This window comes from Peromyscus eremicus, unplaced genomic scaffold, assembly GCF_949786415.1.
Source record: "Peromyscus eremicus unplaced genomic scaffold, PerEre_H2_v1 PerEre#2#unplaced_72, whole genome shotgun sequence".
NCBI classification, from domain to species: domain Eukaryota; kingdom Metazoa; phylum Chordata; class Mammalia; order Rodentia; family Cricetidae; genus Peromyscus; species Peromyscus eremicus.
This window is the reverse complement of record NW_026734313.1, coordinates 62,501-81,628: the sequence shown is the minus strand read 5'-3', so window position 1 is coordinate 81,628 and position 19,128 is coordinate 62,501. Positions and strand designations below refer to the sequence as shown.

Genomic DNA, 19,128 nt, shown 5'->3' with positions numbered 1-19,128 from the left:
CACCGGTCACCTAGCCCAGTATACCCTCCCCAGGGACCTAGGAGTCCCAGCCATCCTCCGGAGCCCTTTGGGACACGGGCGTCGGAGCCCCGGCCCCCGCCTTCCGGATCCAGGTGTCCCCTCCGCACACCCAGCCCGAAGCCTGCGTCTCGAGGCCGCGCTCGCGTCGCCATGGCAACGGGAGTCTATTTTGCGCCGGGAACACACAGCTCCCTCTGCAGCGCCCCCCACCCACCCCGCTTAAGAGTGGGGGGCTCGGAGGGCGAGGGGACAATGCCGTGATGGGGGTCAGACACTTAGAAAGAAGCCTGGGACAGACATGCAGAGATTGAGAGCCCCTGACAGAGGAACTGGGTGTGGAGACTACAGGGAGGATACCGATCCAGGCGGGGGAGGCGATCCGGGATGGAGCCTCAGACAGACACAGAGATGCAGAGGGACAGAAACAAGGATCCGACGGCGGAGTCGGGTTAGAAAGAAAGAAAACAGCCAGCTGGATGGAGGCAGGGGTCCTGAAAAGGTCCTGACAGGGGTCTCTAGGCAGGGACCCCCACAGACAGCCCAGACAGAGTAGCACTGCATATGGTTCTCGGAAGGCATCCACTCTATCCTCTGGCAAGGATTTGGGGGGGATCTTTCCCGGTAGCCAGGACCCGCTCCTCTTCCCTCCCTCAGCTTCTTCTACAGGTCTTCAGTCTTGCCAGCTTTCCGCATTCCTACCTCAAACTGCCCTCCTCATCTCAGAGACGGAACCCCCTCCACTTGCTCCCTAACCCCAGCCCTGATCTGCCCTCCCCCTCCCACCTCCGCAGCAGCCACCTGCAGACTCCACTCAGGCCATTTTAGAGGCTCTGGTCCTTATTGGTTGTGCCTTCTCCATCTCTGGGTCTCACTTCCCTCACTCTCTCTTATACCCCCGCCCCACCCCCCGCCCTGCCCAGGGCCTCTCTTCCTCTCTCTGGGTCTCCCACTCTTTTTCTTTCTCTGTCTACTTCCCATCACTATCCATCCTTCCGGTACCACCTTCTGTGGGGTTCTATCTCTTTCCTGGCTGTCTGTCTCTGTCTTCCTCTTCGCTTCTATGTTCCTCTCTTCCTGGATCCTGTTCCTCTGTCCCTTTCTCGCCTCTCAGGCACCCTCACCAGCTTCCCACCCCCACCCCCCACCTGCTGCTGCTCTCGGCAAGGACCCTCAGGAGGCACTCGGATCCACCCAGCCCAGCCCACTTCTGCCGTCCTAGCCAAGATTCTCCACCCCCAGCTGGCAGGCATGGGATAGGATTTGTTGGAGGACTTCCTCTTCCCAGCCTGGCTCCCTTTCTCTATACCTTGTGTCTCTCAAGTCCTGAGCTGGATTTGAGAACCAAGCAAGGTGCACCAGCAGGAAGAACCGGGGTTTTGGGCCTCCCTTTCCACCTACCCCCTCTGGCTGTGGAGGAGGACATCGACTTGTGAGTGAGAACTAGAGATTGGGGGCGGTACAGGGCTGGGGGCGGAGTAGGAGATGAGGCGGGGATGGAGGCGCCACAGGAGTTCTCAGAAGCCAGTTGCAGATTCTGCACAGCTGGGCCAGAGTGTGCTTGCACCTATAAGGCTGCATGACAGAGCTAGGATGAGTGTGAATGCCTGCCTGCCCGCCTGCCTGCCCGCCCGCCTGCCCCGATGCAGGGAGCTGATCTTGGACTTTAATGTCTCTAGTGTGCCTTGACATCTGAGTCTTGGGCACTGATGGCTAAAATGTGTGCAAATGTTTGTATGTCCATGTAGAGGGATGTGTGTGTGTGCGTGTGTGCACACTCACACTCACATACATGCTCTGGAAAGAGGTATAGGTGCATCACCATGATGACACGGAGTGTCCTTGCTGTGGGGCCACCGCTTCGGTGTCCTGTGGTCTGTTAGGAGTCTGAGCAGTGTTGTGCGAGGGAAACAGAGAGCTGGTCCCCTTGTCTCCAGTGTCTGTGCTGGCTGCTGCGTCTGCAGATGGTTGTCCTCTGTCAACTCACAGCCTTTGAGCAAGGAAGACAGCTGCCTTCCGCCCCATCAGCCCAGATGGCTTTCATTCTTCCAGCCAGATTCCCATTGTACATGTCAGTGCTCAAAGAGTGAAGGGATCTATATGGCTGCGTCGGCCACTCTCAGAAAGGCTGGCTCTCTAGGCATCTCACCTCCCTTCTCTCTGTGTGGGATAAAGCCACCTAGACTGGTACCTGGAGACCTGGGTTCACAGCCCAGCCCCAAGTCCAGGATAGGACCTCTTGAAATTTTGTTCATATCTGGGGGTGGGTGGGTGGGAGGGATATGAATATCCACCTCTCATACTTGCTTCCACGTCTTCCAAGATATAAATGTTCTCCTGAGCATTTACACTGATCAGACGCTGATTCTGAGTGCTGTAGAGAGGCAGGCAAGATGTAGCTCGAATCATCCGCCTCCATGGACGCTCCAGTTGAGGCGTGAAAAAGGTACACAGCCAGGCAACACACACGCGCATCCTGTGAGGAATGCACAGGAGCTCCCAGCGGGACAGGGAACCCCAGGGGGTCTGGGGCTGCTTTGGGGCTTGCTGAGATGATAGGTGAGTGGTGTTGGGGGGGGGGCGGGCAGGCTAAGCTCAGCCTGCCAAAGAAGGGGAAAGAAGCCGAGTTCTTGGGCATGACCCTAGAACGGCCTAGAGAAACGATTCTCAACCCGTGGGTCGCAACCCCTTTGGGTTCACGGGGGTCACCTCAGACCATTGTTATGAAGTAGCGACTAAAATAATCTTATGGTTGGGGGGTCACCACAACATGAGGAACTGTATTAAAGGGTCGCAGTGTCAGAAAGGTTGAGAACCACTGGCCTGGAGGAAAAGGCAAGGGCAGGCACTCCAGGGAGAGTGAAGATCGGTGAGGCAGGAAGCCAAGACTTGGTCTGAACCAGGAAGCTGTTGATGTTATCTGCCCATTTTTGCTTGTTTGTTTTTAAAAACAGGGTCTCATGTGGTCATGATTAAGCTTGAACTCGCCATGTAGCTAAGGATGACTTTGAACTCTGACCTTCCTGCCTCTGCCTCCCAAGCACTGGGATGAGAAGCAGGAGCCACCATGCCTGCCTCCATTTTTAAAACAATTGTGATAAGACTTGGTTGGATGCAGTGATGCACACCTTTAATACTAGCACTTGGGGGCAGAGGCAGGCAGGTCTCTATGAGTTCAAGCCAACCTGGTCTACATAGTAAGTCCCAAGCCACCCAAGGTATAGATAGTGAGATACTGTCTCTAAATAAATAAATAAATAAAATAATAAAAACACTCAGGAAAAAAATGATGGGAACAGATGCAGAGACCCACAGCCAAACACTAGGCAGACCTCCAGGAATCCCGTGGGAGAGGGGGAGGAAGAATTGTGGGAACCAGAGGGGCCAAGGACACCAGGAGAAAACCCACAGAATCAACTAACCTGGGCTCATAGGGGCTCCCGGAGATGGAACCGACAACAGAGAGTTTGTGTGGGACTGACCTAAGCACTCTGCACATACGTTACAGTTGTGTAACTTGGTCTTCTTGTGGGACTCTTGGCAGTGAGAACAGGGGCTGTCTCAGCCTTTGTTGCCTGATTTTGGGACCCTTTCCTCCTAGTGGGTTGCCTCATCCAGCCTCAATAGGAGAGGAGATGCCTAGTCTCTCTGCAATGTGATATACCATGACTGGCTGATACACATGGGAGGTCTGCCCTTTTCTGAAGAGAAACAGAGGAGTGGGTGAGGGGTTAGAAAAAGAGGAGGATGGTGGGAGGGACTAGGAGGAGAGGAGGGAGGGAGGGGAAACTGATCGGTCTGGAAATATTAAATTAAAAATTTAAAAAAAAACACATGAAATTTACATTTAGCCACTTTAAAATGTACAATTAAAATGTACAACCCAATGATGTTTGGCATATCCCTATGTTGTGTGATGATCTCTTTTATCTAGTTCCAGAACGTTCTCTTTTATTTTAATTGTGTGTGCGCCCTCACACACGCAGGATGGTTCACATGCAGAGGTCAGAGAGCAACTTTGGAGAGTCTGTTTTTCACCTTCTAGCATCTGGAACCCAGGGGATCCGATCGAGGTTGTCAGGCTTAGCAGCAAACACCTCTACCCACTGAATCATCCTGCCTGCTCTAGTTCCAGATCATTCTCATCAGTGCTAAAGGAAGCCCTGTGTGTGTGAAGCCATCCCCTTCCATGCCCTTCCCTCCAGCTACACGATACAAGTAACAGGATTTCTGTCTGCATGGGTTTGACTGATGTGGGTATTTCATATAAGTGAGTTCATACACTGTGTCATGGTTTATGTCTGGCTACTTTCACTTAGCACAATGTCCTCCAGAGTCGTCTATGCTGTGGCATTCCTCATTATCAGTGTGACTCCTCTCCAAGGCTGAGTAATAGTCTACTGCATGGATGTACATCTGTTTATCCAGTCCCCTGTTTCCCTGAGTCAATTCTGCCTTCTGTCCACTATGCATAGAGATACTATAGACTTTCGTGCCTGCATTTTGTATGCTCATATGTGTTTGGTTCTCTGCTGGTTCCTATGGTAACTTACAATTAATTGGTGCGTGGTATCTGGGATTAAACCCTCAGCCTCCAGCATGCTGTGCAAGTGCTCTACCACTGAGCTATATGCCCAGCTCTCTTTTTGAGTCAGGGTCTTGTTAAACTGGCTGGGCTGGCCTTGAACTCACTGTGCAGTCGGGCAGGTCTTGAGTTTGTGAGCCTCCTGCCTCAGCATCCCAAGCAAACTGGATGGCAGACTTAAGCCACCACATCTGTTTCATTATGTGTCACCAAACTCTTCAACCACGTAAGCCAAGCCCCTCCTAAAATACCCTTTCAACACCCAATGTGAGAGCACCCCGTAAGCAGTGAAATATTCCAGGCTGGATTTCAGGCGAGGGGTCTAACTTAAGGCTAAAAGGTAAAGTTGAAGGCCAGGTGTGGACATACACTCCAGAGGTAGAGGCAGGGTTGGGAGTTCAACGTCAGCCTTAGTTATATCGTGAGTTTGAGGCCAGCGAGGGCTCCATGGACTTAATTATAATAAAACCGAGCAAAAAAGTGAAGGAGACGGGAAGACAGGAAAGCAGAGGAGTGGATGGAAGGAGGGGAGGGGGTGGAAGTAGTGGAGATGCAGAGGAGAAAGGAGGAAGTGATGGAGAGAGGGAGGGAAAGGGAGGGAAGGGGAGAGAGAGAGAGAGAGAGAGAGAGAGAGAGAGAGAGAGAGAGAGAGAGAGAGAGAGAGAGGCATGCACAGTGGACAGAACAAATTATGAAATCACCTAATGATTTTTACTTAAATATGTCCTCCCTTCCTTCCTCTTCTGCTGTTTTAGTTCCCCACGGCTCTGTCACTTCTCAGTGTTTCTCCTCAGTAGTCTGAAGCGCACGTGACAGTTCTGTCTAGCATCTCCCTCTTCTCTCTGGAAGGGCAACCCTAGACCCACAGGAACCTGTGGGCTTATTCGAGGTTGTATCCTTCACGCTCCTGACAGCTAGGGGAGGATGGTCACCACCTTCAGGCATGGATCCAAAGGTTGTTACCAGAAGGGGTCCCTGCCCCATGCAGTGGGCACAGCCTTTGCTCCGAGCCTATGGAAGGAAGCTCCTGGGCAGCTGGTCTCCCTGAAGTTTTTCAAAATGCCATTCAGGAAGAGGGGAGGGGGAACTCTGAGGGGACCACCCAGAGCCTGCTGCCTGCAGCCCCGGCTCTGAGCTGCTTATTCTGCCCCGGTGGTGAGGCTCTGTTCCCCGGCTCCCTGCTGGACTGTCTCCACACCCCGTATCTTCTCCTGCCCACTCTGGCCTGTTCCTGACCTGCCTGGACCGTTGCCATGGAGACAGCTAGAAGACCCGCCCTTCTGACCCACCTCCCCAGTCCCATTTCTCTTCTCATCACCCCCACATCGAATATGTTTCTTCCTAAACTGTAAACGGCAGTGGCACTTTTGTATATGAAATCGTGTGCATGCGTACAAAGGAGAAGGGCATGCTTGGAGAACTGAGAACCAAGTAGCTGCAAGCCAGTAGTTCCTAACTATACTGTGTCCCCATCGCCGAGATAACTTTCCTTCGTGGGTTTGGGTTTGTTTGTTTGTCTCCATATGTATCTTTGGCTGGCCTGGAACTCAACTATGTAGCTCAGTTTGGCCTCAAACTTCAGACAATCCTCCTGCCTCCGCCTCCAGAGAGCTGGGGTTACAGGCATGTGTCACCATGCCTGGCTTCCTGCACACACACACACACACACACACACACACACACACACACACACACAGTACCAGGAGGCATCTTGGGTTGTCACACAGTCATCACCTGCACCCCTGTCAGCTGTTCTACAGGTTCACAGGACAAGGATGACTCCCCATATCAGCATCAGTGTCCCTGAACTCATGTTGAGAGCAGGACAGGGCAGGGCTTAGCTCATGGCTTAGCTCGCAACTAATTTTCATTCTCTCTCTCTCTCTCTCTCTCTCTCTCTCTCTCTCTCTCTCTCTCTCTCTCTCCTTCTCTCCCTCCTCCCCTCCTCCTCACTTCTCCCTGCCCCACATCTTCTCTTCCCTATCCCTCTCTCCTTCCCTCCCTCCCTCCTTCCCTCCCTCCCTCCTTTCTTTCCCTCCTTCCTGGGCTCCGCGGGTCCCCGGCTGCCGCTCACCCCCCTCCCACACATCTTCCTCAACTCCCCCCCTCCGCCTCCTGCCTTCAACCTTCCTTCTCCGTCAAGTCCTCCCTTCGTTATAACTTCTGCACGCCCCTCCTCCGTCCCCGCCGACCTTCCTTTTCTCCCGCTTCGCCCGGCTCTCGTCGCTCCCTTTGCCTCCCCTCCCACCCCTGCAGTTGGGCTCCCGGATCCGCAGCCTGGCGTCCCGGTGCGCACCATGCGGGCCCTGCTGCTGCTCGGGACCGTCGCGCTGCTGGCCTCCGCCACGGGCCCGGCCGGGGGCGCGCCCATCCAATGACACGAGCGCCGTGGCCCCGGGCCCGCTGCCTGCGCTCCTCGCGCACCTGAGGCGCCTAACCGGGGGCTCTGGCGGGCGGCGGGAGCGCGGCGGGCACCGGCGCCAACGCCACCAAGACCAGCCCCGCGGGTGGCGCGGGCGCAGCGGCACGGGCGCCCCCTCCGGCCGAGCTCTGCCACGGCTACTACGATGTCATGGGCCAGTACGACGCCACCTTCAACTGCAGGCACCGGCTCCTACCGCTTCTGCTGCGGCACCTGCCACTACCGCTTTTGCTGCGAGCACCGCCACATGCGCCTGGCGCAGGCCTCCTGCTCCAACTACGACACGCCACGCTGGGCCACCACGCCTCCGCCTCTAGCCGGAGGCGCCGGGGGCGCAGGGGGTGCGGGCGGGGGGCCGGGGCCGGGCCAGGCAGGGTGGCTGGAAGGGGGCCGGGCCGGGGGCGCGGGGGGACGTGGGGGCGAGGGCCCCGGGGGCAGCACCGCGTACGTGGTGTGCGGAGTCATCAGCTTCGCCCTAGCGGTGGGCGTCGGTGCCAAAGTGGCCTTCAGCAAGGCGTCGCGTGCGCCCAGAGCGCACCGGGAGATCAACGTGCCCAGGTGGGTGGTGTGGTGGGGCTGGAGGGGCAGGAGGGAGTCTGGAGCTGGGGCACTGGGAGGCCAAGCAATCTGGTGAAGGCAGTGCTTGAGGCTGGGAGGTGAAGCAACTGATTAATGGGCAGGTCTTACGCCGTGAGAGGTTCAGCAACCTGCCTGGGGGTGTGGCCTGGGCAGTATGGGCGGCTTGGTGGGAGCTGGGCCTGCACAGTGGGATGTGGAACCTGTTGGGGAGTGGCCACACGGATGGGTGGGGTCCAAGCAAGTAGTGGGAAATAACTGGGGCCTGAGAACAGAATCGACGGAAGGGTCTGGCGATTGAGAAGAATTGGGATGGGGAGCTCATTCATTCAACCAATATTTCTTAAAAAAAACTTTCTGTGGGGCAGGAACTGGAGATACAGGATGGAACAAAAGCCCTACCCTTCTGGATAAGTCTGTGTCCCAAGCCCAAGTATTCTGCTTGTGATCTATGTGATGCGGGGGTCTCGGGGTCTCGGGTTCCTCGTGTAGACGGCAGGTCTAAGAACAGACCTCCGTTTATTCGGTTTCTAAAGATTAACTGAGCTGATTTATGTAGAGTCCCAGCTGAGTAAGTGCTCATTAAATATTTGTGGTAGACCCAGCAAGCCTATATACAATGTAACTCTACATGCTGACAACCGCTGTGGAAAAACACAAAAAACAAACAAACAAAAAAAAAACCAATGTAAAGAGTTAAGGGGAGTGTTGGTTTGGGGGAGGGATTGGTTTAGTTGAAAATCAGAAAGGGTCTGTCTGAGGGGGACCCTGAAGGAATTAGAGACAGTTTCAGGCAGCTACTGTGTGAAGGCCATTCCAGGCAGAGCGAACAGGCATATTCAGGAGATGTCTGCGTACATGGTGTCTAAGGTGGGGGAGCAGGCAGGGGCTGCGTTTCTTCTGTGTGCTAGATAGAGCCACTAAGGTGGATAGAGCCCATTGCAACACCTGGAGGCCGTGTGAGGGTGGACTAGGAGCAAAGTCCACAGCTGCAGACCAGGAGAAAGTGACTTCCGGGTGGGAGAGGTGCTGAGCAGTGAACTGATGGGTCCTGTCTTGTGGAGTCTACTTTGGAGGATTGCAAAGAGGAAAAAAGTTCCAAAAGGTTTGAGGTCTGCCTAAGTGAACGAGTAGGGCATCTTTTATTGCAACCAGAAAGGCTGCCCAGGGAACAGAATTAAGAGGTCTCTCAGTTCATGGTGAGGCAAGGCCACACAGGAGGATGTGGCTGGACCACGGAAGGAGTTCTTGAAGGAATATGTCAGGCAGGAAGTGTGCTCTAGGAAGGTCAACATTAGAAGGTTCGTAGCCAAAGATGGACCACAGCTCTGCACTGCAGATTTCCTAAAGAAGAGAATAGGGATGGGGTAAAGAGACTTGGGCTTTCCTCATCTCCCTCCCACCCCAGTCCCTGACTACCCATCCATCCATCTACCATTTTCAGAGCTCTGGTGGACATTCTGAGACATCAGGCAGGACCTACAACCCGTCCAGACCGGGCTCGAAGTAGTTCTCTGACCCCGGGGCTAGGAGGCCCAGAGAGCATGCCCCCCAGGACGCCCAAGAACCTTTACAACACCATGAAGCCCTCCAACCTTGGTGAGTGCAAGGGAGAGATGCAACCTCATCTCTGGCCACACCCTCCTCCCTGTGGCTCTGCCCTCCCCCCCACCCCCCACTCCATGTGATACTCCCCTCTCTCTCCACTCCAGCCTCCATTCATCAGTCTTGAACCTTTCATTTCTTCCTCCGTCTCCCATTTCTGCTCATCCTGAGAGAAGTCCTGGAGGCCATAGTGGACAAGCCAAATTCTGGTCTTGTTTGAGGCAGGAAACGGGGTGTGTGTGTGTGTGTGTGTGTGTGTGTGTATGTGTGTGTGTGTGTGTATGTGTGTGTGTGTATGTGTGTGTGTGTGTGTGTGTGTGTGTGTGTATGTGTGTGTGTGTGTGTATGTGTGTGTGTGTGTATGTGTGTGTGTGTGTGTATGTGTGTGTGTGTATGTGTGTGTGTGTGTGTATGTGTGTGTGTGTGTGTGTGTGTGTGTGTGTGTGTGTGTGGTGGTGTGGCTTTCCCCAAGGAGAGGAGTCACTTCGGCTGCAGGAACTCTGGGTAGCTGGAGCAGAGCTTATGAGGCTCTCAGGCCTGAGACCACAGACAGCATGGAATTCTAAACTACTTCCGTGCCACGCTGAGCTTAGGTACTCCTCTCTGAAGTCAGTGGGAAACAAACCACTGAGGTGTTTCGAGCAGGAAGCAGCACAGGCAGGACTGGAAGACAGCTAGATGAGCGAAGGCTGAGGCAGGAGGATCGAGAGTTGGAGCCCAGCCTGGGTTAAATAGCATGAACCTGTCCCAGAAAAACCAAGGGGTAGGGATGCAGCTCAGGGGTAGAATGAATATTCCAGTGAGGAGCTGGAGGTGGAACCCAGGGGTAGACCACTTGGCTAGCATCCAACAGGGAGGGACTTGGGGATGTAGTTCAGTGATTGGGTGCTTACCTGGCATGCTTAGAGCTCTGGCTTCCATCTCCAGCCTGGAAAAAAAAAAAAAAAAAAAAACGTAAAAAGGAAGTCAGGCTTGGTGGCTCATGCCACCAAGTGTTGATCCCAGCACCTGGGGGGCAGAAAAAAGCAGATCTCTGTGAGTTCAAGGCCAGTCAGGTTACACAATGAGACCCCCCCAAAAAAAAAAAAAAAAGATGAGCTAGAAGAACTATGTTCTGGAATCTGTAACCCATGTAGGGAAGAGATGTGATGGAAGAGGTTATGGAGACTGGAGTTACAGCCCATGGAGTAATAGAAGAGAGTCTGAGCTGGGTCGGGGGGAGGGAGGAGATGATTTTTTCTGTCTTTCTTTCTTTCTTTTCTTTTTTTTCTTTCTTTCTTTTTTTTTTTTTTTTTTTTTGAGACAAGGTTTCTCTGTGTAGCTCTGGCTGTCCTGGAATTTTCTCTGTAGACCAGGCTGGCCTCTAACTCAGAGATCCGCCTGCCTCTGCCTCCCAAGTGCTGGGATCAAAGGCGTGCGCCACCGCAGCCCCAGCAGGAGGACATGATTTTCAATAGTAGTTATGAGGGGACATTCAAACTAGGTCTTTGTGGGTTTTTTTGTTTGTTTGTTTTTTCAGATAAAATCTCATGTTGTCCAGGCTGGGCTTCAAACCCCCTATGGAGCCGAGCTTGAACTTCTGACCTTCCTTCCTACGTCTTCCAAGTGCTAGGATTACAGGCCACAGCATCAGGGTGTGGTTTTTCCAGACAGGGTTTCTCTGTGTAGCTTTGGTGCCTGTCCTGGAACTCACTCTGTAGACTAGGCTGGCCTCGAACTCACAGAGATGCTCCTGGATCTGCCTCCTGGCCTTTTTTTTTCCCCCTAACACAAAGTATCACACTGTGCCACAGGCTGCCTGGAACTCGTGTAGCCTGGGCTGGCCCTGGATTCATGGCAGTTTTTCTGCCTCAGCCTCCTATGTGCCGGGGCTAGAGTCGTGAGCCACTTTGTGAACCCTCAAGCTCGATCTTGAAGGAGGCTTCCTTCTTCAGGCAAAGAGGGGAAGGAGATTCGAGGCATTGAGACCAGCATTACAGAATGCACAAAGCCCTGTGGCAAGCCTCAGACACCACCCCGGCGTTCCGCTTTACCTGTTGGGGATGGTGAACCCTGGAAGGCATCCCAGCGCCAGAGGGACAGCCGCTGTGGGTCTTCCCGCCTTAATGCGGACTGGGAAGAGGGCCAGCAGGCATATCTGATTATTCAAATGAGCGAGGGTGCCCGTCGAGGCAGAGATGTGGAGTCAGGAGGGGCCACCAGGCCTGAGTAGTGAGAGGAGACCACCAGAGTCCTGGGTGTTGAGGTTAATGCAGAAGAGGAACATGTCACTCCCCAGCCATGACCCTGAGCCCCCATCCTCTGTTTCCTCTGGGACCGATAGAGTAAGCCGACCTGGGGGGCTCTAAGGAGGGGGTGGGAGCTGTACTGAACTGGGAGCCAGAAGTGACACACTTCCGGGCAAGAGTGCCAGCCGGGATGGCGATGGCAGTGACGTCACCTCCCTTCTCGGTCCTTCAGATAACCTGCACTACAACGTCAACAGCCCCCAGCACCGCGCTGCCACACTGGGTACGGAGGGCCGAGGCGCCCTGGGAGTCGGGGTCCTGCGGGCCCTCACTGGGGGCAGCCCCAGCCTGGTGCTGGGTGGAGCCCCAGTAAGACCCCCGTGAGCCGGTGCTCCCGTGGGGCTGGCCACCAAGGCAGCTGCAGTGTCCTCGAGAGGACACCGGAAGTGGTGATCTCCCTCCTGTCAAGTTTTGGGAAGATGCGTGGAATGCATCCCCAGCTGGGGCCAGGATTCAGTGGGTGCTGACAAATGCCAGCGGTCCCCAACCTGGACTGTGATTTCATCCTCAACCCCAGCCCTGTCCACTGTGGTGGGAAAGGAGGGGCTCCTAAAGGTTGGAGCTTTCGCAGGCTAGAACCCCAGATCCCTCACCTCCCGAGCCCTAGACCTCTGAAGGAGGAAGGCTGGAGCTGAAATCTCAGGTCCGAGGGAGGGTGGTTAGAGCATGGACCCCTGGGTCTGAGAAGGGAGGGCTGGCATCTGAAATCCCGGGTGTAAGGGAGGAGGCTTGGACTCTTCCCTCAGACTCTTGGGTATGAGGAAAGAGGGTGGGGCCCCCGACTCCTGGGTCTCAGGGAGGAGGGGTAAGACCTGGATTCCTGTATCTGCGGGAGAGATGGGATCTGAACCTTTGAGCTTGAGGGAGGAGGGCTGGGCTCCGGGAACCTGGGTCTGAGGGAGGACGCTGCACTAACCGGGTCTTCCCCCACGCCGCAGACTGGCGAGCCATGCCACCACCCAGCCCCTCCCTGCACTATTCCACGCTGTCCTGCTCGCGATCCTTCCACAACCTCTCGCATCTTCCCCCGTCCTATGAGGCTGCTGTGAAGTCAGAACTGAACCGCTACTCCTCTCTGAAGAGACTGGGTGAGCTTGGGGAGGGGGAACTCAGCCAATGGCCTCGGGGGTTGAGGGGGGGGTTTGCGTTTAGTTCCTCGGACGGCAGTCAGGGTGGTGGGAAGCTCAAAAGGTTCCAATCTTCCTACCCGCTTCTTTTTTGTTTGTTTGTTTTTGTTTTTTTGTTTTTCGAGACAGGGTTTCTCTGTGTAGCTTTGGAGCCTTTCCTGGATCTCACTCTGTAGCCCAGGCTGGCCTCGAACTCACAGAGATCCGCCTGGCTCTGCCTCCCGAGTGCTGGGATTAAAGGCGTGCGCCACCACCGCCCAGCCCTACCCACTTTTTTCCTAGTTGTTTCTGTATTACCTGAGATATTTAGATAAATATCTTGTTTTTTAAACCCACTTTGTCCTGGAACTCACAATGTAACACAGGCCGACCTCAAACCCGCGGTGATCCTCCTGTTTCAACTTTCCTAGAGTTTGGGATTGCAGGTGTGAACCACCATGCCCGGCTTAGCTTGGTGACTCTTGTTGATCAAACGTTAGGACCTCGTGGGTGCTGCCTGGGTGGAGTGTGGATCAGGCGGCTGGAGGAGGAAGACTCTGGGTTATCAAGGGATCTGTCTTGTCTTCTCCTCCAGCTGAGAAAGATCTGGACGAAGCCTACCTGAAGCGCAGACATCTGGAGATGCCCCGCGGGACACTGCCTTTGCATGCCCTCCGGCGGCCCGGCACTGGAGGTGGTTACCGCATGGATGCCTGGGGTGGTCCGGAGGAGCTGGGCCTGGCACCGGCCCCCAACCCCCGGCGGGTTATGTCCCAGGAGCACCTGCTGGGTGACGGTGGCCGGGCTCGCTATGAGTTCACACTGCCTCGAGCCCGTCTGGTGTCCCAGGAACACCTGCTGCTGTCCCTCACCAGATGCTCTTCGCCAGAGCCGTGAGCACCTGCTGTCACCCCCACGAAGTCCTGCGCTGCCCCCAGATCCCACCACCCGGGCCAGCCTGGCCGCCTCACACTCCAACCTGCTGCTGGGGCCCGGGGGGCCCCCCACACCACTGCATGGGTTGCCTCCGTCAGGCCTGCATGCTCACCATCACCATGCCCTTCACGGCTCTCCTCAGCCAGCCTGGATGTCCGATGCAGGCGGGGGCGGGGGCACACTGGCCCGCAGGCCACCCTTCCAGCGCCAGGGCACCCTGGAGCAGCTTCAGTTCATCCCTGGCCACCACCTGCCGCAGCACCTGCGTACTGCCAGCAAGAACGAAGTGACTGTCTGAGGCCAGGGTTGAGCGCTGGGGGCTGTGGCTTCTGAGGCCCCCTCCTCCCAGCCCAGACCTCCATCACAGGCTTATCACACACACCAAGGGTCTGAGACCAGATGGGCCCTTGGGTCGGAGACCACACTTCCTTTGGGATGTCACAGTAGATGAGATCTCTCCTCCTACTTTGTCACTGTTTGAACCAAGGCCTCCTTCCCATGATGTCATCACAGAGGAAGAGGCCTGGACACGAGGTCATCGCTAGCAAATATGTCTGTGTTCTAACGATGTTGTTGCAGGGACTAAACCTCCTTCCTATGAGGTCGCCACAGAGGAAGAGGCCTGCCCGTGAGGTCGTCGCCAGAGGCTGCGTCCATTTTGCATGACATCACCATAGAGACTCCCTTCTTGTGATGTCACCACAGACAATGCCTTGTCCCATCCCATCGTCCCTAGACACAAAGATTTCTTGCTGCGATGTCACTACAGAGACAAGTCTCACACACTTCTCGAGACTTCTTGATATCATCCCGAGCACCAAGGCCTCTGGGAATTGCCCTCACAGGAAAAAATGTTTCTCTGCTATGGAGAAGATGCCTCCATCCCATGATGCCATGACCACGGACAAAGCCATTTTCCTGGGACACATTGCAGAGGACCATGCCCTGCCATTTGTGTCCTCACTAAAGATTAGGCCTCCTTCCCACAATGCCGTCACAGGATTTTGCCTCCCTCCTGTGAGGCCATCACCAGAATAGGTGCCTTGCCCGATGGCGCCATCACAGGGACCATGCCTCTTCATGTGATGTCATTATCAGAAATGACCACCTGTTACGGGGACCTCCACAGGACGAGGTCCTTCTGGGGTGTGACCACCAGTTACCACCCACTTGGAAATGACACCCGGAGACACTCCTATTGCTGTGCCATTTTGTGAGGAAATCGGCATGTTCAGCCCAAGACCACTTGGGAAGATGCCAGAGAAAGTAACTTTTCCTACGATGTAATATGAGGGTATCAGCACCCGGGATGCCAAGACAATGGCCTGTCTGTAGGAGGCTGGTAATGATGCCCTCCGTTGCTTGGGCATCATCATAACAAGTTTCCTTCTCAGAGGTGGTCCCCGCTCCAGATGACCACCAGTAATTACATCATCAGAGCCCTTGTCTTGCTTAAGCCCTGTAACTTAGCTCCATGGCTTCTTCCCAAGATCCCAGGGACACGGCCAACAGGATATCTACCAGTGCCTCTAAAGGAAGGTTGGGCCTGTGCAGTGAGTCCTTGGGGATGGCACCCATGGATGAGCTTCAGCTCCGAGGAGGCTACCTTGATCCATGAGGCCTCTAACATCCTGGGACTCACAGGTGGGCCAAAGGCTGGCATCACTTCTTTCTGCCATATCTAAAGACATCAACTCTGTCAACAGAGTCCCCATCTCCTCTTGGAGGGGGAGGGTTGGGGTGTATGTGCTGCTGACCTTGCCAATGACATCATCAACGCTACCCAGTGTCCTCCTTTCATGATGGCATAGCAGTTGGGGTCCAGTGTTAACCATGTCATTTCCCAGGATTCCATAAGACTCAACTAGCATCTGTCATCATCTACCAGGAATTTATCACCACTAATGGCATCACCATCGTCTCCCAAGATTCCTCACAACCATGGTGTAATCATCTCCCATGATCTACCACAACATGTTGTCATGGCCATCTCCCATGATCTACCACAACATGTTGTCATGATGTGCCAGGATCCACCACAAACACGTTCTCATCACTTCCCAGAATCCATCACAGCATGCTCACCTCATCGTCTCCCAGGATCCATCAGAACCATGCTGTGCTCATCTCTCAGGAGCCACTACAACCACGGTGTTTTTGTCTCCCTGGTTGTGCTGTGACCAGTGATGTCCTTACCTTCCAAAATCCATGATGCCTCATGGTGGCACTCTCTAAGAGAACTTGCTGGGACTGGAAGTGCCAATGTTCCTCAGAATTCCTTATAATGGCAGCATTATCATCTCCCAGAATCCACTCTACCCATGTCCTCATGTCTCAGTAGCCACCACAGCTATGACGTCACCACCTCATAAAGTCCACTTCCACTGTGGTGTCCTTGTATCATCCCATCCTGGGGTCCACCTAATAGTGTCACAGTTACAATCTACAAGAATCCATGAGAGTCATGGTATCATCCCCCGCCAGGTCCCGCTTCAGTTGTGTCCTATCATGATCCATCAAGATTTCCTGTAACCATGGTGCCATCACCTCCAATTAGCCATAATAACCAAGGTTGTCTTCATCTCCCAGGACCCATGTTAACCCCAGTGTCTCCATGCTCTAGGGTCCCTGAGGTCCAGTGACATCATTATCCTCGGGGTCTATCATAACCATGGTGTTATCACCTCCCTGGATCCATGCCAACAAATAACGCCATCATTTCCCAGAGTTCACTTCAGTCATGGTGTCACCGCCTCCCAGAATCCACGTTAAAACTAAGTGTCATCCTCATCTTCCAGGACCCACGGCGCTCGTGTGCTATCTGCCAGGATCCACCATCTTAGGGTCCAAATGCTGTGACAGGCTATATTTCAATTGACCTCTGGGGTCTCATGGCATTTCCAGTTCCTCCCTTCAGGGGAGCCAGCACAACAGGCCATTTCCCTCCCCCTCCCATGGACTAGGGAGGAGCCCACTGCCTCCCTCACATCATGTCACCCCCACACACACTCCGGCCCTTCTTGATTATGCCACTGCCTCACTCCTGACCTGAAAAGATACCCGGGTCAGCTTCACCTACAGACTTGGCCTTGGCCAGCCTCCTCCACCCACTGGTGAGCGCATCCAAACTCTTCCTTGTCACACACCACCACTGTCCCTCACCCAGCCATCTGATCGGTGACAGGGTCAACCTAGTGACCTCTCCACAGCAGGAGCGGAAGTGGGGCTTCCCAGCCCTTGGATGGCATTACTGCCCTACCTATGCCACTCGATCCCTGTTCCTCGGACCCCACCAGGATCAGAACTCACTAGCTTGGGCCTAATCCTCTTTAGCGAATCTTGGCCCGTGGGAAGATGCCACAGCTGATAAAGCACTTGCTGGCCAGTTCCTGGGGTGGGTTCACCTGAGAGCAATGCCCCTGTTACCCTCTCCTGCAAAGGTCAAGGGTGCTCCTTCATCCCTTTCCCTACCGTACCAGGGAGTACCCAGGGGCTTCAGGGAGTCCCTAACACCCAGTGCACAATCTGACCCCTCCACACACAGTTTTCTGTACATAATATAGCCATGTTTCAAGGGGGCGGCCATTCCCCACTCTTAAAGGGCTACATGTCCCCCTCCCAGCCCCCAAGGCGAGGAGGGGGGCTCTTCTCCCTCCTCTGGGCCGCCCTCTCCTTCTTATACCCTCTTTCCCCACCAAATATTGGCCTCTGTGCTCATCCCTTCTCGCCAAGAGCCTGGATGGGATCGATGGTGTCAGGCTCTCGCACACTGAGGAAAGTAGGAGGTAACCACCAATCCTCCTCAACTCCTGCACCAGGTTTTCAGTCTCCCGCTAATAGACGTTCCGTGGGCTCCCCCATCCATTCTAGGGCCTCCCTTCAAGCGCGCTTAACACTCCCACGGAACACACAGCTTTCTTCAGCCCCCAGCATTGGAGGGGTTTGGGGAGCCTTCGGTTTCTATTTGCCCGTTCTCTCCCTCCGTCCTAACCTGGATTCCTTCCTGGGATCTGCCCTCCCCCTAGTCTCCAGCCTCCATTCACCTGCCTGACCCTGGAGCCTTGACCTCTTATCTCAATAAAGCCATAGTGGGGAGAGGTCTTGAGGGTGGGTTAGCAGGCGCTATTCTGCTCATCCCCCCACTACCACCACAATGCTTCCAGAGCTGAGACCTGGCCTTCTGAGTCTTCCCCCTGCTCCCCAGTAAACACACAGACACATGGGCAGGGCGCACACCACTGTGCAGGAAAGCATCTCCCCTTCTGGGTGGAGGCTGCAGAGGAGATGTCAGAGACAAGATCAGAAGTGCCGCACCAGAGGACCCTCCGCACCTCTGAATCCCATCCTTCCTCCCGTCCCGACTCTTCCTTCCAGTGCTGAACCCACCTTCAACTTCCTGGTGAGGACAGCAAGAAGAGCTGGCACTTGGGGTGGGGTGGGGATGGGGGTGTTTTTTGTTTTGGAATAAACAGCTGTTTTTCCTGATCCTCAGTCTCCGGGTTCTCTTCTTGCTTGTTCACTGGGAAATTGGGGACCTCCTCCCCCTGTGTAGTAGAGTATAGGTTTGGTCGAAGGCACACTGACATTTGTCAGGGGAGAAACTTCTAAAGATGTTTCCAGAAAGCTCAGAGGTGCCCCTTGCCTTGTGACCCATGAAGCTGAGGAGTCAGGGAAGGGGCTTTTATTTTTTAGGGGGGTGGTTCCAGAGAGGGTTTCTCAGTGTAGCTTTGGCTGTCCTGTCACTTGCTCTGTAGACCAGGCTGGCTCGAACACGCAGAGATTCACCTGCCTCTGCCTCCCAAGTGCTGGGATTAAAGGCATGCGCCACCACTGCCTGGCAGGAAGGGGTGTTTTAATGTGCTTTTTACTTTTTGGTTTTGCTTTTTTTTTAAATTTTTATTATTTATGATATAAAATAGACATATAGTAAAAAATATATAATAGAAAATATATGTAATAATATAAAAGTATATGATATAATTATATATAACACCGTGTGTGTGTGTGTGTGTGTGTGTGTGTGTGTGTGTGTGTGTGTATGTGTGTGTGTGTGTGTGTGTTTTGCCTGCATGTATGTCTGTGTACCACGTGCATGCCTGGTGCCCTCAGAGATAGGTGTGAGTCCCCATGTGGGTACTTGGTATTAAACTTGGTCCTTTGCAAGATCAACTAATGCTCTTAACAACCATTCCACCTCTCCAACTCTTTTAATTTTTAATACTGTATTTATTTACACAGTGTGTGTGTGTGTGTGTGTGTGTGTGTGTGTGTGTGTATGCCTGTCCCTGGGTGTGTAGTAATAAGGATTGAATGTAGAGCCTCATGCATGCTAAACAGGTGTTGTACCAGTGAGCTGTGTATTTCCAGTCTTTTTTTCTTTCTTTTAAAAGTATTTTTTGGGGCCAGGCAGTGGTCGCACACACCTCCTAGCACTTGAGAGACAGAGGCAGCTGGATCTCTGAGTTTAAGGCCAGCCTGGTCTACAAAGCAAGTTCCAAGACAGCCAGGGCTACACAAAGGAATATTGTCTCAAAACAAAACAAAAAACAAACAAACAGAAACAATAAACAAACAAATAAAAATATTTTTTTA

The 19,128-nt window shown here is 54.0% G+C and overlaps 1 protein-coding gene and 1 long non-coding RNA gene across 2 annotated transcripts; one reads left to right on the top strand and one right to left on the bottom strand.

The window, feature by feature from the left end:
- The first annotated feature begins 403 nt into the window (after positions 1-403).
- Shisa7 (shisa family member 7) lies at positions 404-14,903 on the top strand. Its single transcript, XM_059252555.1, is given in 10 exon segments — positions 404-1,450; positions 6,747-6,960; positions 6,962-7,042; positions 7,044-7,205; positions 7,207-7,583; positions 9,046-9,200; positions 11,667-11,717; positions 12,433-12,582; positions 13,196-13,467; positions 13,469-14,903. Coding segments are annotated over 9 exon segments (1,674 nt in total). The 5' UTR covers positions 404-1,450; positions 6,747-6,900; the 3' UTR covers positions 13,835-14,903.
- Positions 8,708-11,864, bottom strand: LOC131901371 (uncharacterized). The gene is made up of 3 exons (XR_009376510.1): positions 11,240-11,864; positions 10,100-10,134; positions 8,708-8,945 (listed from the first exon to the last, which is right to left on the bottom strand). It is a non-coding gene; the product is annotated as an uncharacterized LOC131901371 (long non-coding RNA).
- Positions 14,904-19,128: the final 4,225 nt, after the last annotated feature.